General features: G+C 49.6%; 1 protein-coding gene across 1 annotated transcript in view; it reads left to right on the forward strand.

Moving 5' to 3' along the window:
* rerg (RAS-like, estrogen-regulated, growth inhibitor) overlaps positions 1–25,140 on the forward strand; it is a 37,011-nt gene that overhangs the window by 4,423 nt on the left and 7,448 nt on the right. Inside the window, exons 2-3 of the mRNA XM_061228963.1 lie at positions 1,459–1,618; positions 21,509–21,565. Of these exons, the coding sequence (XP_061084947.1) occupies positions 1,558–1,618; positions 21,509–21,565 (118 nt within the window). The 5' untranslated portion in view covers positions 1,459–1,557. The remainder of the gene's footprint in view (positions 1–1,458; positions 1,619–21,508; positions 21,566–25,140) is intronic.

Below are 25,140 nucleotides of genomic sequence, written 5' to 3' on the forward strand. Positions count from 1 at the left end.
GAGCAGTGCTAACGAGGACCTCCCCGCTGGGACCTTGCCTTGGGGCCCTAGCTGCAGCCAGGATGCCATATAAGGCCCCAGACGGGGAGGGCTCCCCCCAGACAGGACCCCTGGGTGTGCCTCTGCGGAGAGACGCTTCGGAGCCGAAGGTTACCGGCTCAGATGCCAGACAGCAGGAAAACTCCAATGAAGCCAAGGGAAGTCTGACCTGTTTCAGTTTCCCAAAGACGAAAAAAAAGGCCATGTCTCACTTGGACAAATTATGTTCTATTATTGTTGTTATTGTTTTTAAAAAAACCGACTCCCTAAAACGCCGCGCTCCTCGAAGGTTCCTGCCGTGGATTGGCACAGCTGCTTCGCCATGCAGGTGTTCATTTGCAGGTTTTGTCACCGTCGGGAGGTTTTAACTGGGACGTTTCAGCGCGGCCATCTGCCTCGTTGCGTCTCGATTCTGTACAGCAGGCGCTGGCTGCGGTTGCGAACGTTTCCGACCGTCTCCGTCTCCCGATTGCTCGTTCACAGCTCATTATCTGCGGCACGAGCTAGCCTGCGAAGTTTGACGAGCACCGCGCGTCATCCCCCTCTCCCAAGACAAAAAATGTGAGTCGTAATTGGATGAGGTAACGCTCCCCTGAAGATCAGGCCGCCTGCGTTTCCTCACGCACTTGGGGCGCCCCATCTGGGCTGGCTCCCCACCCCATCAAACTCAACGATTGCAGGAGAGCGCAGGAGCATTGACTGTTTGGAGAGGCGTGTTATCCACCTTTATTATTTTTTTTGAATGAGTAATCGGATGGCGCGTTTCCACGGAGATGCCGGTTTTCGAGGGCCTCCGTCCTGCCTGCCGCTGTTGTTCTCGGCGTGTGGGTGGGGATTCAGTCTCTCAGCGGAGACCCTTGGTCCCTGCCTGCCCACTCTGCGCGCTATTTGTGCTCCTGGAACACTTCATGAAATATGTGGGGGCGAGGGGAAAACACATTCGCAATTTTTCGAGATATTTGTAACATTTTAGGTTACCTTTCAAACCAAAAAAAATGAGAGTGGCTTCGTGTGGCTCTGAGCTCCAGCGTTCGGGCTGGTTCTGGACCCTGAGAGTGCTGGTGCCGGTACAGACTGGGGCCCCACAGTGGAGTGGGAGGGATCCGGTTGGAGGGATTGTTCTGGTCTCATTGCACTGAAACCTGGTGTGGTGGACGGAAGCCAGCTGCACAGACTTTGAATACTGTAAGCTTGTCATGGGGGGAGCTCAGGGGGGTATAGCAGGGAAAGCTACCCTGGGCACCCAGGTGTATGGTGTCTGTGTGTGCACGTGCACAAATCATTTCTATATCCATCCCTGATGCAAGTCTACACTCTCACTAACGATGGGTGTCACGTTGATGAGACTGGTCTAAAGCTACTGATGCTCATTCCAAGTTGTAAGAAGAGCTTTTTTTTCTGTGCCGGTGTCTTTTCCAGGTGTTCCCCGAGCGGGAGATGCTGAGGCGGGAGTGGGCCTGCCGCAGCGGGACTCAGCAGCGCAGCGACTTCGCCGCGGGGCGTTAGGGCGGGGCCGGCATGGCGAAGAGCGCCGAGGTCAAGCTGGCCGTGTTCGGCAGAGCCGGCGTGGGAAAATCCGGTAAGAATTCCCAACGCTCCCGATAACACATTCCCAACACTCCCAATCACACATTCCCAAAGCTCCCAATCACACATTCCCAAAGCTCCCAATCACATATTCCCAAAGCTCCCAATAACACATTCCCAACACTCCCAATCACACATTCCCTGCGCTCCCAATAACTCATTCCCAAAGCTCCCAATCACTCATTCCCAAAGCTCCCGATCACACATTCCCAACGCTCCCAATCACACATGGGTACATTGTGCTGACCACTTGGAGCTACAATTTGAAGTACTTTCAAGTTTGTCAGTATTTCATCAGAAATTAGTCGGTGAGAAAGGCAAGCACAATCTAATGGCCCCTCACTGAATCCTACACTGGCGTGTGTCAAGTAGTATTTAAGTATTCTAATGTTTTTTTGACACAAGTGCCTTGGATAATGACAAATGTAAGTATTGTGAAGTATTTTCAAATATGATATGATGTCGAATGTCAGTTGTCGTGGAGGATTCAGCATGGAAGAACATATGGTTCTTGAGCTCAAGACCAGAGACTTGGCAGCTATAAGATGCACCAGTTAATGTTCTTGCAGTGTTACTGGAACGTTTTGTCAACGTTTTTCACTGCAGTGCCAGTCAGGCGGGCTGTGACATTCCTCCTCCGACGTGAAAACGGAAGAAAAGTCCTGACAGCAGAATCCCCAAATGATCCCTCAAATTGGCTTAATGTGAAAATAATTTTTCCCTGTCATGTCGCCTTCTGTGTTCTACATTAAACCAAAAAACGGTGCTAATTCCTCCGCGGGGACGGGCCCGTGGCCCACTGAGCTCTGTGATGTGCGCGTACGGTAACAGCCCCAGACGCGCCTGTTTTCATCATCTTAAGCTGCCCTTTTTTTCCCCGAGTCTCTTTGCTGCTTCCATTGATTGCTTTGCAGTGAACGTTATCCTCGACTCGCAGCCACCAGTAAGAGCACTTTACCTCTGTCTGCGGGGAAATGCTCTTAAACACTGTCAGTCAGAGAGCCGTTAATGCTTCATCTTAGCAAAGACTGGCAACCCTTAAATATGAAATTAATAACTGACGAATGTGTAAAATACAAGAAATAATAATGATGTAATATATGTTACACAAATGAAGACAAATTAACATTATATAGATATATAATATATATATATATTACTATTGAGATATATATATATATATATATAAAGTAAATGATTGTGTTATTGCAGTATAAGCACATTTTATTTTTGGTTTTGAGTATGGTCTTTGAGATATCTTATTTTGACCGATACTGAAAAATGTTTGGTCATTCTAATCTTGTGTTAAATATTGAAAAAGCACAAAGCCGCTGCACCTACGCAGGAAACACTTCACTCGGGGAAAAAAAAAACAAAAAAAAAAAAAAACTTCAGAGACAAGGCAGAACATTTTCACAGATTTCCAGCCGGCTCAGGTTTCCTCCTGCGACACAAATCATTTGTGGGAATTGGCGGAGATGGCAAGCGAGATTCCGCTTCCACACGCTATAATACGGCTACTGGGGCGTAACTGATACCTGTGGAAAATGTGTCCGTGCGGTTAAGTGTGTCGCTGTGTTGGAGAGCCAGAGCTCGGCTGAAGTGACGGTCCTTCGCCTACAAATTCCTGAGCAAAAACCAGGAAGGAGAGGGCACACCCGGGAGTCATTTTACCGTCTACGGTTGAAATGTTAAAAGCGCTTGTGGCAAAACACGCTGGCTGGCTTCCTGGAGGAGGAATCGGCCGGCTGGATCTCCGCAGGCTTGTTTTGAATGGCTGCTTATTTATGGCAGACGAGCCACTTTAACTGTGTTCACTTTCCTTCCGTTTTTTTTCTTTTCTTTTTTTCTCCCCTCCATTTTGGGGTTGGCAGTTACCAGTGCTGACCTCCTCCTCCTACACGAGCAGCGCTGCAGTAGACTCCTGACTGTTGTGTGCGCTGCCAGATCCCGTTCCCCAAAACAGGGGTCACGCAGTACATCCGGAGCAGAGGCTCCTCTGCGTGGGTGTAACTGGTCACCCGTGGGCGCCCGGCTCGTCCTGGGCAGAAGCGAGCGCGGCTAGAACGGGGGCGCACAACTCCGGTCCTCGGGGGGCCGGTCTGCGTACTGGTTTTTGTTCCAACCGACCGCCTTGTTTTTAATTTGCCGACAGCTCTGTCAATGACCCTGGTTCAAGCCTGTACTTGCAGCACAGTAAAATCATTAGGATGCACTTGCAGCTGTAGCCCGGGCGCTCATACACACGTCAGACGAGATATGATTGAGTCAGTGAAATAATTAAGAGCACAAGTTGGCACAAAATCCTTATAATGGATCGTCCCTTGTTGCGCACCCCTGGGGAGGCTGCTGAGTTCACCCCCGTCTGACTCCCGGGGCCTGTTCTTCAACATGGACTGAAGTCAAAAGAGCTGCTCTGGGTTTTTACTCGGCACAGTTATCCGGCTAGCTCAGTAACCCTGCTTCGTGAAACACCCTCCAGGTGTCACAGAGCCAGCTGAATCACGGCACAAAGGACACACAGCTATAGCTGGCTAACGTGGAAGCTGGCTGCTCATTTCTGCTGTCTAGGCTAGGCTCAGTCAGTGTTCATGATGGGTGTGTTAACTGGCTGATCTGCCCCAGAGACCCTTCTCACAGTACAGCTGTAAGGATATTGTGCTAAGCCGATCTGCCTTTGACTGATGGAGTGGAGAAATCAGTATATTCCTACAGCTAGTATTCCATCACCGAACCTGCTGAAATTAACTAAAAACAAAAGCTATTAGCGTTGACACAATTATACAATACCGTGACAAAAATGGATTCTGTCTTCATAACGACATGAACTAATTTGCTGTACATTTAAGCAGAATAATCAATAATTATCCAAGGAATAATCCAGGAGCCAGAAACATATTTTTAAGACAGTTTAAGACCGTTTGTATTGTTGTATTTATGATTGGATCGGCTGCAAAACCTGAGAAAAGATCCTGTTTCTGCCCACTCGACTCACCCCGCTGTCTGTTGCCATACATCACGGGCGAAAAGAAATGAAACGCGAATGGAATGCCCTCTTCCCGTAACGTCTGCAGGCTTTTTATGAGTCCTGTGATGTGATTTTTTTTTGGTCCATAGTATGGCTCGCATCTCGCTCGGCAGGGAATATTTCATTAATGTGACTTAGCGGTTAGCTAATTCACGGGCGCCGGCACGCAGGCCCATTGGCCGCCTTCGCCCCTTGAGAATCAGTGCCTTGCGCAGGTAATTTTATTTGACATTTGGCAAAGAGGGTCTGAGGCTATGATTCACACGAAATTGGCACTGGAGTGCCGCTGCAGCTGCAGCCTTTCTAGGGTAATCAGTCTCTCCCCCCCCCCCCTACCCCCCGTCGATATTAATGCACTAATATGATATTGTGCCGTGTACCTGTGGGTTTGTGCTGGAGCATTAGCTTTTTAAAAGAATACCGATCTAGGGGAAGGTAATGAGTAAAATGTACCGAGTATTCTAACAAACAGCGCCTTGGAAAAATCTCTTCTATTATTGCATAATGGTCACACTAAATGGTTTCAGATTTTCAGGCGCAAGGTAATGTTAGACAGAGGAAGCCTGAGTGGACCCGCTGCATGTGGAATGACTCATGTCGTGTCACGGCTTGGTAAAATACTTTTAACCGAAAGTTGTGATGAGGGGAAAGGGCATTGCTTGCTGTAGCAATAACTCTCGTAACTTGCGCAGAGACGCAGTGTAATTCACGGCGATGGAGTGTTTCCAGCCGAAAAGGTGGCGTTTTTAACTTTCATAGGCCATTAAAATTCAGTCCAGCATTTCATTCACAACCGAGAACAAATGAAGCCGTGCTCACAAGCAGCAACAACAGCCTCGACGTCTCGGCCCGACGGCGATGTTGTTAGATTGCGTTTGAGTGCTAATTGATTTCCACTGCGAGGGAGCAGGTGTGGTGCCGGCAGAATAAACATCTCTGGCTGGAGCTGTGTGCGGAACTAGCCTCTCCAGGGCGCTGTGTGTGGAACTAGCCTCTCCAGGGCGCTGTGTGTGGCACTAGCCTCTCCAGGGGCGCTGTGTGTGAAACTAGCCTCTCCAGGGCGCTGTGTGTGGAACTAGCCTCTCCAGGGGCGCTGTGTGTGGAACTAGCCTCTCCAGGGGCGCTGTGTGTGGAACTAGCCTCTCCAGGGGCGCTGTGTGTGGAACTAGCCTCTCCAGGGCGCTGTGTGTGGAACTAGCCTCTCCAGGGGCGCTGTGTGTGGAACTAGCCTCTCCAGGGGCGCTGTGTGTGGAACTAGCCTCTCCAGGGAGCTGTGTGTGGAACTAGCCTCTCGAGGGCGCTGTGTGCAGAACTAGCCTCTCCAGGGGCGCTGTGTGCGGAACTAGCCTCTCCAGGGGCGCTGTGTGTGGAACTAGCCTCTCCAGGGCGCTGTGTGCAGAACTAGCCTCTCCAGGGGCGCTGTGTGCGGAACTAGCCTCTCCAGGGGCGCTGTGTGTGGAACTAGCCTCTCCAGGGGCGCTGTGTGCAGAACTAGCCTCTCCAGGGGCGCTGTGTGTGAAACTAGCCTCTCCAGGGCGCTTTGTTTGGTTGTTTCTGGAGACGGCGTTGCACCTCCCTGTCGCGGTTCGTTTCCCTGCGGCCGGGCAGCCCAACGAGGTTCACACGGACAAACGGGAACACGGCATATTCCATTCTCGCGGCACCCACACCAACGCAAAATAAAGAATAAAAAAAGTCTTCGCCCCCCTTCCCACTCCCAAAAATAGCAAAGGAACACAATGAACTAAAATAAGAAAAGAAGGCAAGAGATAGTGGCTGCTTTTCGGTTACCCGCTCGGAGCTGACCTTCTCTTCAGCCGATCGGCTCCTCCGCCTCGCCCTGCTCTGTGGAGACGAGCTCACCTGGAAGCACCTAGAAGCACCTGGGCCCCGGTTAGCTAACGCACCCGCAGGTGCACCTGTACATCTCTGCACCTGCAGCCGTGGTGCAGCTGAACGCGATTCTCCGCCGGGCCGAACACTCCGGACGTCGTCTTTTCTTCAGCGGTACGCGGCGTTCTCTCGTTTTAATGCACCATATTCCTCCTCAGTGATTGGCCCTCTGCTCAGCCTCACGGGCAAGTGAACCTTCAGAAAACCTTTTTTAGTTCAAGAAAGTCGCACAAAACGGGGGTTGAGTTGAGTGCAACTGAGGCCTTTATATGATAATCATGCTCTCCCCCTGACAATATTAATAAATTGATATCATACAGTATATTGTGCTCACAAGCACTGGCATTTCCCCATGGGTTTGTTCTGCAATAATAGCATTTTTAAAAGAATACTGATATGAATGATGAAAATGTACCATGCGTGGGCCATATGAACAAGACTCCTAACACCTAATTGCTCCTGACGAGCTGGTTAATGCCTTGTATGGACGCCTTTTTGGTGTGTGTGTGTGTGTGTGTGTGTGTGTGTGGCATGAATTGTAAAGCACATTTTCTGTAGCCATAGTTGATTCAAAAAGCAACGTAAACACAGTCTGTTCACCATTAAAGTGTGTTTTGTTGCCTATGCTCAACATCGATAACATTAAGTAAAAATGAAACGGGACCACTCAATGGATCCATTTTGTGCCACCTGTAAAATTGTCACAGGAGTGTCTATCTGATGCTTATATGCTAATGCAGGAAGATAATTGCAGGGCAAGGCAACGGTATTCAGGTAAATGTCAGAGGTGATTTTTATTCTCTCTCAATACGAAGAGCAGAGTGCCTGGATGTTAGATTGGACAGAGGCCATAATTATGTTGTCAAAAAAGATGTTTCCTTTTTGTGTTCATTTTTTAGGTCTGTGCTCTGTACTGAGGTCACCATCCTCAGATGCACAAACAATGTTCCAGTCTGGAGGTGCGGTATTAATGAAAATCTATTTTTATAAATGTCAAGAAGAAAAACACTTCGTTTTCTGCCTTCATTTTAAAATGAAAAACTGCTGCTGAGCTCCAGTACCTAACTGGCTCAGGGGCCCAGCCAATCGGCTTTTGAGGCGGAACCAGAGTGCCCAACTGGCCCAGGTACCTAACCAATCACCTTTTGAGCGGAACCAGAGTGCCCAACTGGCCCAGGTACCTAACCAATCAGCTTTTGAGCCAGAACCAGACTGCCTAACTGGCCCAGGTACCCAACCAATCAGCTTTTGAGCCAGAACCAGAGTGCCCAACTGGCCCAGGTACCTAACCAATCAGCTTTTGAGTGGGCACCAGAGTGGCTAACTGACTCAAGGAACCAACCAATCAGATTTGCTGCCATTGCACAACGAGGCAGTGAACATCCAACATCTGAACCGGCCCTCTCTTGGCAGTTCTACGGCCGGTTGTGGATGCGTTCGGGATGCGCGGGCCCCTGGGCCCCCCCCCCCGCATGGTCACCCCGGGACCCTGGGAAAGGACTGGCCCTGGTGTGGGCATGACCATGCTCTGCTCCCTATATCTTCATTTTCTCACAGTTCTCAAACCACAAAATCCTGTTATGGATTCTTCTGCGGATTACCGCTTAACTGTCCTTATCCTTTGCCCTAGTAATTTCATGGTCACTGTTGTCTTTAAGTAATCATAATTACATTTTCTTGTTATTTTTTTTCTTGATTTCCTTTTTTTTTTTTTTTTGGCGCCCCAGTCATACAGTCCCAAGGCCCCAGCCTCAGAATTCCTTTCCTATGAGTAAGCCCCTGAGCAGAAGGGAAATGGTTTCTCGCCAGGTGCTGGGGTCTGGGGTGAGTATCCAGTGCCATCGTTCACAACAGGGCACATGGCGATAGGTGATTAGGTAAGGGGCATTGATCATCCAGCTCTTAGTGTGTGTGTGTGTGTGTGTGTGTGTGTGTGCGCTTTATCGAGTTACGGCTGTGTCTGGAAGTGACATAAATCACCTGGCTGCCAGCCGCGGTTTCGCCCCTCCCAGGTCACAGCCATTTCGCGGCCAAATCAGACTCAAGTGGAAATTACGTTTATCGAGCCAAAAAAAAAAAAGAAAAAAAAAGAGAAAATTATTATTTTTATTTTTATTTTTTGGCCGTAAAAGGCTTTGAGGGCCTCGGGCTGCTGCTGCCGTTGTCTGATCCGGCAAAAAAACGAGCCTCAGAAACGCGAGCGTTTACGTCTCGCCGCGGTGTTTACGTCCGTGAATCAGGTCTGTGTGAGCGCTTCCTCCCTCAGGTATGCGCCCTGGCTTTTGTTGTCAAAACGCAGAAATGATGTGCTCTGAGGCCGGCGTGCTCTCGATCCTGGCTTCTCAACAGGCGGTCCGTGGACGTCTTTGTAGCGTTTGTAGGGGTCCCTTTTTCCCCCCTGTTTTTACCGTAAGGTGGGGGGGGTCTTAGTATGAGATAAGGTTAGACGCCGTTTTACATTGTGTGTTGCGGTGCCCAAAGAAACTGTGAGCAGACCTACATGCACTGGATATCCTGAATAATAAAAGCAAGTAGTTGTGGCTGTGCTGCTTTCTGTTATTATTTATCGAACCTTTATCCTTCCCAACGTAGACAAACATCCCACACAGGAGAACCCCCGTCTCCGGGGCTTCAGCGTCTCTGTGTTCTAGGCGTCTGTATGTTTGTAACACAAACAGCGCTGTCGCCATGTGTTGATGTGCATTTCTGATTCTGCTTTAGCGGATGACTGGTGAGCCAACTGACTGATTGAATGACTAAGTTTCGAGAAGGCCCCAGCTGGCCTGGCCACGCTCCACCCGCGACAGCTGAACCGGGATCGCGCTCGCCAAACCCGTAATCCTGGTGCAAACAGCGGGGGTGCCGAGTCCAGAATCCCAGGGCCGGGGCAGAATCAATGCCTGTGATTGGCCCGGGAGAGTTAGGGGGGAGTCTGCGATGTGTGTGTGAAGTAGGAATGTTTTTGGAGTCAGTGTTCCGGAACTCCAGCGCTTTCAGTCACCGGCAGTGATTGTGACATCAGCGTTAGAATGCTCAGTGAGGAACATTCTGCACTCGGAAATTAAGCGACAGATGCATTGTTGTTCTTCAAGGATCAAATTTACACATATACCATGTGAAAGCGCAGTAATGTTCTCTTTGGGCACAAATTCGTAATTTTTCCCAAGCAAAAAAAGTGCAAATTAAAATGAGCTAAACTAAATACATACAACAGTAATGTCAGTTAAATAGCTAGCTAAATGGCCAGTGTGGGAACCGACGACTAAAGCTGATGTTTCACAAATCCTGTTTGACTACAGGTTCTCAGGTCATTGCTATCACGGTACAAGCTCACCGGCAACGGAGAGGTGGGGTGGAGATGAAGTGAGAAATCCAGCCTCGTATGCCTTTAACGAGTTAAATTGGCCCAGAAGCTGCAGCCAGGGCTGAGGCGACATTTTCACGTTTCCTGCACGAGCCCCGTTTGGCAGGAAGCTGCAGATTTTCCATATTATTTGTTTATGGATATGCCTCTGGGATTAGTGCACTTAACTCCAATCCCAGACCGCTGAAAGGGAACATTTGTCTGGCAGGAGAAGTTATAGGTAACCGTAAGTAGTGTAAACAGAAAGCACACGTGCTTCCCGTTCAGATGACATGTCGGGGTCAGGGGACCCCGACGGGCCGACAAATGACTCTCACTGGGATCCCGGCAAAATTACCATGCATCACCTCTCTTCAAATAATATTTTGTTTATGCATTAGAAAAAAAAAAAAAAAAAATAAAAATAAACTTTCTGATAAAACGGACCTTAATTGGATTTGATGTCCTTGGTAATATTGTGGCAAATGCAATTCTGTTTCCTGTATTGCTTCCAGGAGAGCTGCTGTGTGTTTCTGGAGCGCTGAATTGCAGATGCGATCCCCCCCCCAAGGCCAGTAAAAACATTGCCTGGGAAAAAAGAATCGGCGCTTGATTAAGAAGCCAGACGCAGACCGCATGAAGTCATGTGAGCTTCTGGAACAGTCCACCGAGCTCGCTGATGCTCAGAGGGGCCTGGCCTGGCTGTGAAGGGCGTCTCTTATCCAAAGTGACTTACTGTTGATTAGACTAAGCAGGCGACAATCCCCCCCTGGAGCACTGCAGGGTTAAGGGTCTTGCTCAAGGGCCCAACAGCTGTGCGGCTCTTATTGTGGCTACACCTGGGATCGAACCACCAACCTTCCGGGTCCCAGTCATGTCCCTTAGCCACGAGGCTACAGGCTTGCTACTCAAGCTACTGGCCTTCTCTTTGTCCTCATGCGGCGTGACTTCACTGTGCGGTCAGAGTTCTTCCCGATAGCCTCATTTTTGTTGTACGGCTTATTTCACACAAAAATTGAAATTCGTAGAGGGTGACTCTCCATTCAGAATTGAATTTAGTCTTCAAATCGAGGCTTAATTTGCCATGTCGGGCCTTTAGAGTTTGTCACACAAATCTGACCGTTTTTAAAGCGGTTTCCAGCAGCAGTTCCACCCGTGATGGAAATGAATCGTTGAGCTGTGCTTTCCCAGTGCAGTTATTCTGTGACGACGTAAAGCGTGGCAGATTACTCTCCATTAGTCCTCGGCAAGATAATCTGAGAACAGAGCGTAGATTTGCAGCCGCAGCCAGCAGCCAACATGACCCCTGACTGCCAATTCAGTCCAGTGGCCCCACAAGCTCTCATTTCCTCCCTGCAATTTGCCAACGGTTGAATTTGCTTATTTCTCGTTGAAAAGCCGACCTGTAGATGGGCAGGAAAATGCTCCGGTGAAAAACGTAAACGGGACCGAGCAAGTCAATTCCGTTTTTTTAATCTCTCTAAACGCTCGAGCGCTTGCTCCGCGCCTGCGTTTAAGTCCGCACTGGAGACCCCAGACTGGCCTTTCCCTGCGCAGCCGGGATGGGGAGGCACGCACGCGGCGGGTTTGTTTACCGTCCGTGTTCAGCGCTGTTTGTCCCGAACAGGACTTTGTACCTGTCGCTCCGCATGTCAATTCGGGGGGGTTTGTGGAGCCCCCAATCCGCGGCTCCCATCCGAGGGGGGGGGCTGCTTCTGTGTTTTTATTTTTAGAGCCCCCCCCCCCTGTGTTTAGTGTTCGGCGGGGTCCCGCGTCTGCTCCTGTGTGAGTCATGACTTTCATTATCCTTTTAACAGCCTTTCCCTGGGTCCCTCCTGAGGGTTCTCAGGCTCTCTGCAGCCTAACGACAGGGCCGTAAAGACAGTGCGTGCGTGTGTGTGTGTGTGTGTGTGTGTGTGTGTGTGTGTCTGTGCATGTCTGTGCATGTCTGCGTGTCTGTGCGTGCGTGTGTGTGTGTGTGTGTGTGTGTGTGTGTGTGTGCGCGTGCGTGTGTATGTGTGTGCGCGTGTGTGTGTGTGTGTGTGCGCGTGTGTGCGCGTGTGTGCGTGCGTGCGTGTGCGTGCGTGCGTGTGCGTGAGTGTGAGTGTGTGTGTGTGTGTGTGTGTGTGTGTGTGAGAGAGTGTGAGTGTGTGTGCGTGCGTGTGTATGTGTGTGAGTGTGAGTGTGAGTGTGAGTGTGAGTGTGAGTGTGAGTGTGAGTGTGAGTGTGAGTGTGAGTGTGAGCGTGAGCGTGAGCGTGTGCGTGCGCGTGTGTCGCTCTCTGGTCTGGCCCGGGGCTGCAGATCGCCGGGGCTCGTGTAGCGTGTCTCTCGCCGCGGGCATCGTGGCCGCTCCTGAGCACAAGCCCTGTTTTTACACAGTGTGCGTCTCCGCCCCCCCTCCTCTCCCCCCTGCTCCCACAGAGCGCTTCTGGGCTTCGTTTCACAGTTTACCTTTCTTAAATCTGCCGTCTGCCTCCGCTCCGTACCGCCGCGAGTCCGCCTACGGCGTGCGCATGGCCGTTTGCACCGCCTCATTATTCTAAAAACCGCCTTTTGCTCCTCGTTTTAGAGCTTAAATCTCCGGTCTGTCTCAACACCGCGCTTCTGTTTATCGGCCTGTGTGCAATATATTTAAAACGTTCTGCAACTTCACTGCTTTTAATGGAAAGGATGCTGCAGAGAGTCTGGATCCTTGAAAGGCCGTTGAGATTTATTCTGAAGTTTCTGCTTGGAATTTGAACTTTGTTTCAAGGGCGCGGCCTTCATCACGGTGTCATCCCCTTGGGAGTTGAAAGTTTGAAATTTAGCTGGATGCGCCATATAAGCTTATTAGCCATTCTGAAGGTGACTTTATAAATCCTAAAACCTTCCTTGAGTTTAACTTTTTACCCTTTTAATGGATTCTTTATTTAATCCCCTGTGATTTAGCATGCCCGCGCGGAACTTCCCGGTCGGCCCAGATAAGGCCAGTATTTATTATCTTGCCGATCCTTGTGCCGTTTGTTTCATAAAAAGCGGCCGTTCTACGTCCTTCCCTGCAGAAACCCTGCACCCCGCCTCTCTGGACCGGTCTCCTGGACGCGCTGAGCAACGGGTAATCGAGCCTCCTTTCCGGGAACGTGGTGCAAAAAGGGGTCGAAACGGAAGACTTTGTCTCAGCCCGCGGAACAACAGGGTCCGGTGTCTCCTGCGCCTTTCTGAAGCGCAGGAAACCGAATCTTCAAAGCGCCGGGGCAGGGTAGACGGGGCCGGTCGCAATGAGCGGACCGTTGTGCTGCGTTCTCTCACGGCGGGGGCGAGCGCTGAGACTCACGGCTTTCGGGGCGGGACGGTGTGGGGAAACCCCCCGGTCTCTCACGGGGGGAGGGAGGGAACATGAGAATCCCATTCATACAGCGACCCCGCTTCTCATCTGCTCACAGCCTCCGGGCAGAAGTGAACCGCAGGACTTGTGCTCTGAAAGTTCATCTGTAATCGCAGGCTGCACACGTGGACAACGCCGGTGTAAGTGGCTCGCATTCTACGCTCCAGTGTTTCTAGTCCGTTTTAAGGCTTTCCTTCCCAGTTCTGCATTTTAGCATATTTCTGAACGCTTAAGGAGCGATTAAATGGGAAAAATGTGTGCTCGTCCTGCCAGTTCCCTGCCACGACCTTTACCCGTTGCTGGAAATGTCAGGTTCCTATCAGACACATTATTGTTATTAATAATGACATCGTAATCGGGAAGATGTTCACTGAAAGGCGTGAAGAAGGGAACATGGTGGCTCTCCTGAGTGGCCGTAGCCTGGGAGAGACTTGGCCCTCTGAGCCCTGGGGAGTGAGTGAGTGAGTGAGTGAGTGAGTGAGTGAGTGAGTGAGTGAGTGAGTGAGTGAGTGAGTGAGTGAGTGAGTGAGTGAGTGAGTGAGTGAGTGAGTGAGTGAGTGAGTGAGTGAGTGAGTGAGTGAGTGAGTGAGTGAGTGAGTGAGTGAGTGAGTGAGTGAGTGAGTGAGTGAGTGAGTGAGTGAGTGAGTGAGTGAGTGAGTGAGTCTGTGTCTGTGTCTGTGTCTGTGTCTGTGTCTGTGTCTGTGTCTGTGTCTGTGTCTGTGTCTGTGTCTGTGTCTGTGTCTGTGTCTGTGTCTGTGTCTGTGTCTGTGTCTCCCAGTCACCAGGTGCCCCGTGCCGGCTCATCATCACGCTGCTGGAGTTAATGCAGGAGAGCAGGTGGCACAGAGTGGCGGCAGGGACGACCGAAAGTCAATACAGGAGAGATAAAGGAGTGTGTGTGTTTGTGTGTGTGTGCGCGCGTGTGTGTGTGCATGTGTTTGTGTGTGCATTAGCTTGGAGCAGTGCTGCCCAACCCTGCTCCTGGAGATCTACCATCCTGTAGGTTTTCATTTCAACACTAATTTGGCACCCATCATTCTAAGAATTAGCAGTTCAAGATCTCTAGCTGTTGAATGAGGTGTTGCTTTTTCATGGTTGGAGTGAAAGCCTACAGGATGGCAGATCTCCAGGAACAGGGTTAGGGAGTGATGATGAGGCTGAGGCCGGTGTGGGACAGCTCTTAGGGTTAGGGGTTAGAGGTTAGAGAGCGACCAACATTCGCTCATTTCCAAACTCCGCTGCAAAACGCATCTTTAGCCCCTTAGCTGGATCTCGGTTGCTTTTATGGTCTGATGTTTATTTGTTCTTGATCGTACTTTAATTTGTTGCTGATCCGTTAAGCGTTTTTCGTTTCTTGAGCTTTTATGGCTGCAAACGAGTTACATGAAAGGTGCTCCCGAGCTACTCTTGTCATTAGTACTCGTGAGCCGTCTGCCAATATCCAGTCATTTGCTCTTTTTTTATTTCATTTCACCAAATCCTTCCTTCGGCTGAGTGTGGAGGGGTTTGGCGGAGGGCGTGAGCACGTTGAAACAAAATGGCGGCCGTTGCCACGAAACACAAGGCCGGAGGTCCAGAGGAGTGGCCGTGACCACAGCGATGGGGCTCTCTGGTGATGTAGTGCGGCTCTCAGTGGGAGGGCCCCTTGGCAGCCCTGTGATTTAGTGAGTTTAATTCCAGCGTGACCCAAGGCCCAGGAGATTGAATATTGGGACGGGTTAATTTTAGTCTGAACTATCTCCAGACCCCCCCCCCCCCCCCCCCCCCCCCCCCCCGCAACATCACCGTGGAGACACAGAAATAAACAATGCAACTGTAAAAACAGGATTTTGGCATGTGAAACAGTTACTTGTTTACGCAGTAAATCCGTATGCAAGAATCAATTCTTATTACTCCCTCAAAAGTGCATATTACACACACATGGTCATAGCCTGGGAGGGGCCATAAAATAATCTCTGAGAAATATTAGAAGCATGGAATTGCACTTGTTCAGGTGGTTGTACTGTAATTGAAATGGTCTGACACATTGTTTGTATGGGATTAATCAGAAGTACAAATGTCTTTCTTCATATCAAATTTTACCCTGAAATACATCATTTGTGATGTAGAATATAATTATCATTACGACTACCTTGAGGATAAACCGATCTGTGTTAAAATTGTGTTCGGAAAGTCCCATTGAAGCTGTTGGAAAACGAAATGCGCTCCGTTCTTTAAATCGTCTTTATAATTTCTGATAATAACTTGTGTAAATCGGTAGGTAATCACGCTGTGTAATTGCTAGAACTCGCAACTGCCATTATCTGTCCTCAGAGTTTTTTGGAGTGGGTCTGACTCCATCTTGATGGCAGTGTTGTTTCTGCACATGCTCAGTGCGGTCCCAATCTGCCAGTTTGTGTATCTCCTGCTCCATCCCGAGGCCGTTACGATCGATCTCCAGGTGCGTCGTGGGAAGGCGCCGAGACCGTTCCGTTCGCTTCATTATCCGATGAATCAAAGGATGTGACATTTTGTTTACTGCCCTAATAAAACCTGAAAAAAAAAAAAGCACAATGTTGTCTCCTGTTGCACAGCAGCTGCCTCTGTGGCAATAATAATTTAGGGAGTAATTGGATCATTTGGTGTGGAGGTGCTTTGTGTCTGGGGCTGTGTGGTGTTGGGTTTCTCCACAGCCACAGAGCATCACAGATGTAATCTTATCATTAGCGCGGAGGTCCGTGCCATTTTAACAGTGCCTTCCCCAGCCGTCTTTAAGCACTTCACCCTGATTATCCCCACACTGTGCACATTAACGTGAGTCAATAAGGCATTATAATGCATCATAAGGCATTATAGTGTTTCCCAGGGAGAATGGGATTTGGATGAAAAGGGCGTCTGTGGGTGATTTGAGAGCTGAGGGCTGATATTTAAAAAAAAAAAGATTCTCTTCTGTTACTATGTAAATCACCTTTGGGACAGTCTGCTGTGAAAAGCGCAAGACAAATATAATTGAATTGAATTGAATTGCATAGATGGGAAAAGGGATCTGTCCTCCAGTCCAAAGGATGTGGCTCTGATATCTGCATCATAATTATTCTTGCCTGCCTGCAATGTCAGTTTGCTTGCCTTCATATGGGTCTGGGAATAATTATAATTGTAGTTTTGTTCCGCATTAGATCAGATGTTTTTTTTTGGGGGGTTTTTTTCTCCAATTTGTCTTTTGGTTATATGAGGGAAATAAGTATTTCATTGCACGAACAGTAAAGGTCTTAAATCAGATTTAAGACGTTTGGTAATGGAGCCACACTCCCTGACTGTGTTTGCCTTCGTGTCCAGTGCACGTAATTGGCTGGCAAATGCACAGCTTGTCTGGCGCCATCTTTCAACTCTGGCCAACGAGAATCAGTCACACAGAACCAGAGTTTGTGTCAGGCAACAATTTTACGATTATTAATTCAATTTAGATTTCATTTTGAAATCTGGCATTACTAATTGGCACTGGGTTCCGTTCAGTCGCATTGCCCGCCGTGCAATTAGCTCCTCCAACAAAAGGGGGCGTCTTAACTTATCTCCTAATGATGCAGTGTTGTTATGGGGCCTGGTCAGCAACGGTCGACATTTACCGGATTGTAGCATTCCTCTTCCTGCAGCTCACGGCCCGGGCGGTTATTGGATCCCTGCTCGACGTGAGTCATTCTCGTTTTCATTAAGCACGCTTTCCCGTCAGAACTAAATGAGCCGCACAAGCAGGAACCTTTCCCCGTGTTCAGATTTTATAGGTATCAGGATTCAATTTGGACTGCGCGAAAGAGTACGTCTGTTCATTTTTCTGAAGGATTTAATAGTGTGTGGGGTAGGTGTGTTTGTGTGTGATTGGGTGGGTGGGGGTGGTTTCTGTATATTGTAAAACTGATTTTGACAAGCTTGACATGACTTTAAAAAGGTACAGTTTGGGGAATCACGCTATGCTTGTTTGATCTCTGCCACAATGAACATTGGCTGAGGAGTTTAAGTAAGTTTCTCCTTTAACCCGAACGTGTGGGGTGTTCTTTTCACACGTAAATGGCTCGTACGCTAATGTGCGTAACGGCTTTTAGGGAGTGAGTGGGGGGGGAAGAAAAAAAGTTTCTGAACTTGCACTGACCCAGAAGCGAAATATATAAGAAGAAAAAAAGTTTTTATTGAAAATATGTCTCATAAATGGTGAAATTATGGGCCAATTTATAAATTGAATACAGGTTGTTTGACTCCTGAGCGCGGAATAACTGAGTTTGTTTCTAAGAGAAAAGTGCTGTTCTGTCAGCAATCCTGGTTGGAGGCGTGACAAACTATGGCGAGATAAAGAACCGCTGAATTACTCTGAATAGAAGGCAATTACAGAGCAGAATGAGTGTGAAATGGCTGACTGACCCAGGGAAGGGAAAATGGCTCCCAGGTAAGATTTGCGAACGCATTTCACATCGTCGAGCACTATCAGATGCAATTGCCTGGAAAAGAGGATGTCTCTCTCCGTGAAGGAGAGATAATTACGGCAACTTTAAGGACGAACTGGTGTTCAAACGAGTTTCCGAACGCCTGTTCAAGTGCACTTCGCATCTCACAGGAGTGAAGGGAAAAAAAACGTCATGCAAATGATCGCGCTCACGGTCTCGACCCCACTCTTGATTTTACTAGCTAGAACCTGGGCTGTGTCGTATGTTACTATGACTGGGAAACGGTTGGCTTTTTCTATAAGGGTTCCTCAGGGGTTCCGCAGGGGTTCCGGCTCTCCTGCTGTGTCGCGTCCCGGTTTCCTGACTAACTGTGCTCATTAAAGATCCCCTGACGCTCTTCACAAAGAGTAGGAGGTTCCCCGGTGTCCTGGCTAAATTCCCAACCCTGGCTCTTTCGTCCCGAGACCGAATGAATCATCCCTTGATTCAATTGGCAAAAACATTGATCTCTCCTGATCCACCTCAGCTGGTGTGTGGTGAGCGTTCTGGCACAAAATGGCTGCCATTGCATCACCCAGGTGGGTGCTACTCATCAGTAGTGGTTGAGGCAAGTTTCCCCCTCATCACAGCAAAGCACTGAAAGTGCTTTATCTGTCAAATTGGCTATTGTGCTTGGCAGGGAAAATTGGTGTCTGTGTCATGGGCAAGAGCATTGAAGGACTACACGGGTTTCTTCTGACATTGGTGTGGGTGGCACTGTTGTGCTGTAGAGGCTGCTGGGAATTTAAAATTGGGGAGAGGGGAGAAAGGTAAAGTGGTCTGAGCTCACGTTCCTGCAGGTGTGGAGATGTCCTTCCGTTCAGAGACCGCTGGCACCGGGGGCTCGGCAGAGGATTAAATCGGGCGATGTCAGAAGGTTCCGTGTTCAAAGTAATGGCTTTTGGTGAAGCTAATTTTCGGAGGGGCAGAACCGAGACGGATGTTCTTTCCGGTTCGAGGACAAAAGTAATTTTCTCCGCTGTCTCGTTCGACGGAACACGCCTTCGCTCCTTCACCGGGAACGCGAGGGCCTGGGAGTTTAAAGTGGCCCATTCAGGCGCGTCTGGAGCCACTCGGGCAGGGCACGGCAGGCTCCGACAGCGGCAGAGAGCCCCGTCTCGCCCGACACGTGACCGTCGTTGGCGGGTGCTTTTCGTTGCCTTGCCCGCGTGGCCTAGGTGAAGTCTGGAAAAGGCAACTCTGAAACTGAATCTTTTCACAAGAGCTCTGCACAAAGATACTTTATGTTTAGGGGCGTCATTGGCTCAGGCGGTAGGAGCTGTTGTCTGACAATCGGAGGGTTCCCGGTTCGATCCCCTGCCCGGGCTGTGTCCCTGAGCAAGACACCGAAACCCTAATGCTCCTGACGGGCTGCTTGGTGCTTTGCATGGCAGCCAATCGCCATTGGTGTGTGAGTGAGTGTGAATGGGTGAATGAGAAGCATTAATTGTATAGCGCTTTATGTAGGATAAAGGCGCTATATAAATGCCAGCCATTTACCATATGTACCATATGTACAGCCAGTGCTAGATCAAGGAGGTCTGCAGCCACACGTCAACATCACCGACAAACAGAGTGTTGTTGTGTTCGATATCTCAGCAGCGTGTTGGATATCTTTGCGCATCCCAGAACAGAAGCTCCCTTTTCCAGGGCCCACCTGGGTGGAGGGTTACACATTCCTCTGCTGCGGTGTAACCGGGCCATCCAGTCGAGGGTCTTAAAGTGCATATCCTTCTTAAAATAAAGTGCTGAGTCAGCAGCGCGTACTGTACCGTCTGGAGGGGTGAAGCATGGGGGCGGCTCCAGTGCGAAATCCTCCAAAGACCTTGCACAAATATATTAGGTATTTGAACTCTTTTTGACACATTACAAAGTGTACAAAATGTGGGGCATTAATAGACGTTGTGCCCTTGAGCGAAGAACCTTAACCCCGCATTGCTCCAGGGGGGATTGTCCCCTGCTTACTCGAATCCACTGTAAGTCGCTTTGGATAAATTATTATTATTTTATTATTATTACGTCCCGTTATAGAGTAGCTTTCAGCGTAGTGGAATATATGCCTCTGGAGATGAAGACCCAGAGACCGGAGTCCCCTGTAGGGGGCAGAGACGAGTCACGGTGTCTCTGGGGGGTATTAATGCGTGTGAACAGGCCCGGGGGGGGGGGGTATTAATGCGTGTGAACAGGCCCGGGGGGGGTATTAATGCGTGTGAACTGGCCCGGGGGGGGGTATTAATGCGTGTGAACTGGCCCGGGGGGGGGTATTAATGCGTGTGAACTGGCCCGGGGGGGGTATTACTGCGTGTGAACTGGCCCGGGGGGGGGGGTATTAATGCGTGTGAACAGGCCTGGGGGGGGGGGGGGGTATTAGTGCGTGTGAACAGGCCCATGGGGGGGTTAGGGTTAGGCTTAGGGGGGTGGGGTGGGGGTATTAATGTGTGCGAACAGGCCCGGGGGGGGGGGGGGGGGGGTATTAGTGCTTGTGAACAGGCCTGGGGGGGGGCTGTTGGGCACAGGAATGTCTCAGGCTGTTTCTCACAGCGAGGGGAGATGAAGGGAGGCTAGCAGCGCCGCTCACAGAGGGCTGATAAATGGCTGCGTGCGTCTCTGAAATTAAAACATCAAAAAAAAAAAATGGCACCGAACGCCGGAGCAGAGGGGGCGAGCGTCCCCCGGCCCGCCGGGGAGGCAGACGGACTCTTATCTGAGCGCCGCGCAGATTAAACCCAGGTGTGTCCACGCGGCTGCTGTGTGACGGCCTCATTAATGTGGGGCGGAGCGCACCGGGGGCCCCGTCCCCGAAACTCCTTTCACATTAAAACCCTGCCGGGGGATCCGTGGGCCGGCCGCTGAGCGTGACGCACAGGGCTTTCAGACCTACACGGAGAACGATTTTAATCATGATTAAGCTGACGTTTTTATCCAAAGCCACTTGCAGTTGATGATTAGACCGAGCAGGGGGGATAATAATCCCCGCTGGAGCAATGGTGAGTTCAGGGAACTTCCTCGCTCAAGGTTGCCCGACAGCTGTGCTGATCGTAGCGTGACCGCGCCGGGGCTTGAACCAACAACCTTCTACATCACCACTAGAATGGCGGCAGTGGCTGAGGCAGCGTGTGTTTTAGAGGATGCGTTGGGAGTCTGTGCTCTAGGCTGACGTGCCGATGGATATTGCAGTCGGTGGAAAGCGCTCTGACATGCGGCTGTCTGTATGAAGACGGCATATTATTGGTGTACAGAGAAAAATGCGGATGAAACGATAAGGGCATGTGAATGGTCTGATAAGATCTGTCTCAGGGGGAACTTCAAAAAGGCAGGCTGGGATCCCCGTGAGTCCTGAGGGGAGGGGTGGCAGAGACATTTAAAGAAGAAGAAAAAAAAAATCTCATTTTGTTGACTACTGCAGTGGTGCACGGCTCTTTAGGTTCATATTAGGTTCATGCTGCTGGATATTGAGGCTGTTCAGGTTCAGAACTTTGCCGAGTTCCCGCCTGGGATTTGAACCAGGGACCCTTTGGTTTACAGGTTTACATTTATTAAATGTGCAACATCAGAAATACGGGCTTAGAATGTTCTTAGAATGCATCAGAATGTTCTTAACTGCACCTTCTAATGCTGATGTCACAATCGCCGCCGGTGTGGAACTCCGCAGTGGAGTTCTAGAACACTGAAAAAAGACTAAAACCGCTCTTCAAAGGATTAACCCCGGTTAATCGGCGCCCTTTTCTCGGAAGCGATGAAACTGACAATGCCTCTGTCTGTCTCTCTCTCTCTCTCTCTCTCTCTCTCTCTCTCCCCACAGCACTGGTGGTGCGCTTTCTGACCAAGCGCTTCATCTGGGAATACGACCCCACCCTCGGTAAGTCACACCGCCCGCCCACGGATCCACGGCCTCTTTGTACCCACAATCCCGCGGGGCGTATCATCGGTGGGAGCCCCGGTGGCAGGGCTCACCCCGCGTACAGTACCTTTCACACAGACGGGCCCATTCTTCTCCATTCTGAGAGGGCTTAATCGCCGCTACGCCCGACACACAGGCGTCTCCGCAGAGCCGCTCGGGGGGGGGGGGGGGTCGTCGTCTGCGTCGGGGTGTGTTCGTTTGGGAGAGATAACGTTTTGCGACACGCTCAGTTAATTTCCATTTCCACGCGTCACGCCTGCGCCTGAACTTTGTTTGACATTTTCCTGGGAGGAAATGTCAGAAGCACACCCTGGTGAGTCGTTCCCTGAGGGACCTTCCTCCACGTCATGTTTTTTTTTCCCGCGCTTCTCTGTATTTTTACACGCAGACGCAGTCGGTGCGTCTGAAGCGTGCTCGCTTTATTGGGCTCACTAGGTTTTGGAACATATTGTCCTCCGCCTCACTTGGGAGTGTGTACACTTACCCCAGCAGTTCAGCGTAAACACGGTTTGCATTTAGACAACCTTCTCGTCTTTTACATCATCTGCCATACTCCCGCTCTGGTGTCAGTGTAAGACAGAAATAAAGCAGTACTAGCTAGCATCAGTGAACTGTGTTGAGAGCATCTTTATTGCTGCCCTCGTCTTAATCAAAATATTCCCTCCGTGTCAGTTGAAGCTTCCCTTGTTGTGCAGTTCTTAGTGGCTATGTTTTATCGTCTCATCACCGATAACATGGACATCTCATCTCATCTGAGCTGTTTCGCTGTGGTGCTGGATGGTGAACAGTGGTTGTGTAGCTTCACTCACGCACACTACAGCAACTCCACACAGAAACGTGTTTACGTCTATGGAGGGTGGAGGTGGTGTGTCGTTCTGGATGTGAACAGTGGTTGTGTAGCTTCACTCACGCACACTACAGTAACTCCACACAGAAACGTGTTTACGTCTATGGAAGGTGGAGGTTGGGAGAAGTGGAATGCCGGGATAAATCCAGGGAATTTGCAGTATCTCCCGCTTAAGACCCCTTCAAAGAGCGCACTCACATCTACAGACGGTAGCAATTCCACAGGGTAATTACATTGACTCCCAGTCGTTAGTTATAATGGCAAAAGTATGTAGCAGCAAGAACATTCGCCCATAAATTCAGAAGCTTTGCGTGCGCTTGCTTTTTGCGTTTTGACCAAAACATTGTTGGGGGTTTTTAAGGCTCTAATGCAGTGTACATGGGTCTTGTTCTCTCGCGGGTCCAAACAAGCACGTTTCCCCAAACACAAAAGATCAAGGAAAAATGCAGCAGAAAAGCATGTTCCAATAGGATAGAGCTTCATCTCTCTCTCTCTCTCTCTCCACATTCTGCACAAATACAAATTCCAAATGCAAATAAGCAAACGACAAAATAGCGTTGCCCAAAAAATATCTATATTCTGAAAATCTGTACTGACACCTTTCTGTTCATAATGAAACTCTCCATAATGGTTGAGAATTTTACTTTTACGGTTCAGAAATCATCTCTTCCTTCTCAGATTCCAACGACTCCTCAAGAGTTTGTCATGGTTGCTTAGCGATATAGTTGAGTCACCCAAAACCTCCTTTTAATTCCTTCTGCCGCTCCAGTTGAGTGCGCAGTATTAAAGCACGTCCCTCTGCTCATTCCACACATCATAATGAACGCACAGGAGCCCTGGATTACAAACGGATATCGTCATAGTTCCCGTGTCAGGGCAGACTGGAATTATTGTGTGGGAAAAAAAATGTCCTGTTGGAAGACAGCGATGTCTTCTTTGTTGTGCAGTTTGTCTCACGAGCCTTCATTTTGCATGTGTTTGCAGACAAATTAAATATGAGTACATTTTTCATTAGATTGTATAACAGTACAACAATATCAAGCTCATTCCCCTGTGAAGAAACATGTAAAAGTGTTTGCTTTAAAGGCCCATTCTATTCTTGTTTTTAGTCGGGGGTTCAAGCAGTGTTCCATAACAACTATGACCTCAAACGATGACAAAGCTGTGTTTTGCTGCCCTTTTGCACTGCCCCAACTGGGAACAGCCTGGCTAACTCTGTAGCACCAGTGACCTGTTGATACGGTGGAGTCAGCCGTCTCGATCAACTGTTCCATTGAACCCTCCCATTGGCTATGTAAACTGTTTACTGTTCCCACATAAGTGTATACTTCATTATTCCTTGTGGGTTTTGTTCCTAGCACTTGAATCTGTACATCCCTCTTGCAGTGCACTTGTCCCTGGTTATGATTTGCACTTTACTGTACGTCGCTCAGGATAAGAGCGTCTGCCAGATGCCTGTAATGTCGTGTTGAATGTCACTCCCGTCGGCTCAGTTGACGGATGGGAAAGACGACAAACCAGGGGGCTCGGCATGAATCTCACAACCAAAATATTTGTGTTTAAAGAACTCGGAGTGCTGAGAAGGTCTCGTGGGGAAAAAACTAAATATTTTGAAAGTGGAAAAATGATTTCTCTACCGAGCACATATTGACCTGCCTGTCTAACACGAGGAAGAGAGAGAGAGAGAGAGAGAGAGGCTTTTCTGCAGCTTAAATCACCATGTTTCATTGCTCCTGATCCATTGTGCCCGCTCTTAATGGCTGATAAATTTCTGCGCAAATGAGAAGAGACAGACACCAACTTCCGTTATTAACTCCCCCGAACGAGGGCTGCATTACAATGCACCTGCTCGGTCGGTGCTTCCCCCCCCCCCCTGTAAAATGTTGGCCACAATCAGATTTCCCGCCTCAAATTTAACGGTGAAAGTTACGCACGATCAATTTCGAACACAAATCACAAAAATAACCGCGGTGTTGTCGATCGTCGCCCGTCCCCGATGCCGCCGGCACAGCCCTCCTCTGGCAGAGAGATGAGCCCTTGCTCTGGGCTCTTTGGTCAGGGTAGCAGGTGCAGGACTGACAGCTGAGGGGCGGGGGAGGCGCGCCCCGGTGATGAGAACATCGAGTTACCGCGCGCACTCTCTCCCGTCCGTTTGAGAAGCGGCAGAGGGTCTGGAAGCAGGGTCTCCGCGGGTTTTCACGCCCCGGCTCTCTGAGCTGCACTGAGAAGGGCGCAAGAGCGGCCAGTCCTGGGCCAAGGCTCCTGCAGCACCTCACATTGATCCTTAAAAAAACGTTTACTGCGCGGCGTGAGGGGCGTGATGATCCCCTTTTACACCAGCGCCCCTGGTGTGCGTGCCGTTCCACCTCTTCCGGTGCGATCCGCTTTTCCGACACAAATTGGAAACGGGGAAACGGCCGGAGCCCGAAGCAGCGATGCAGGAACTGAGCGTGTTGCATGCTCAGCTACCTTATCTTACATTCCAGGCCTGGTCTCATTTGGCTCATATAGTTTTCGTTTTCAGCCTTTTTTTAAGATCTCAGACATGTCGTTCAAATGTTCTTTGCCGAACGTCGTGACAGTCCCTGCCGGTAACTGAAATCAGTTGAGCTCACGAACACTGAATTGAAAAATGTAAAAAAAATTCAGGCTCGTTGTGGGCCCGATATTCCGAGATTCGGGAACG

This window comes from Conger conger, chromosome 19, assembly GCF_963514075.1.
Source record: "Conger conger chromosome 19, fConCon1.1, whole genome shotgun sequence".
Classification (NCBI taxonomy): Eukaryota; Metazoa; Chordata; class Actinopteri; order Anguilliformes; family Congridae; genus Conger; species Conger conger.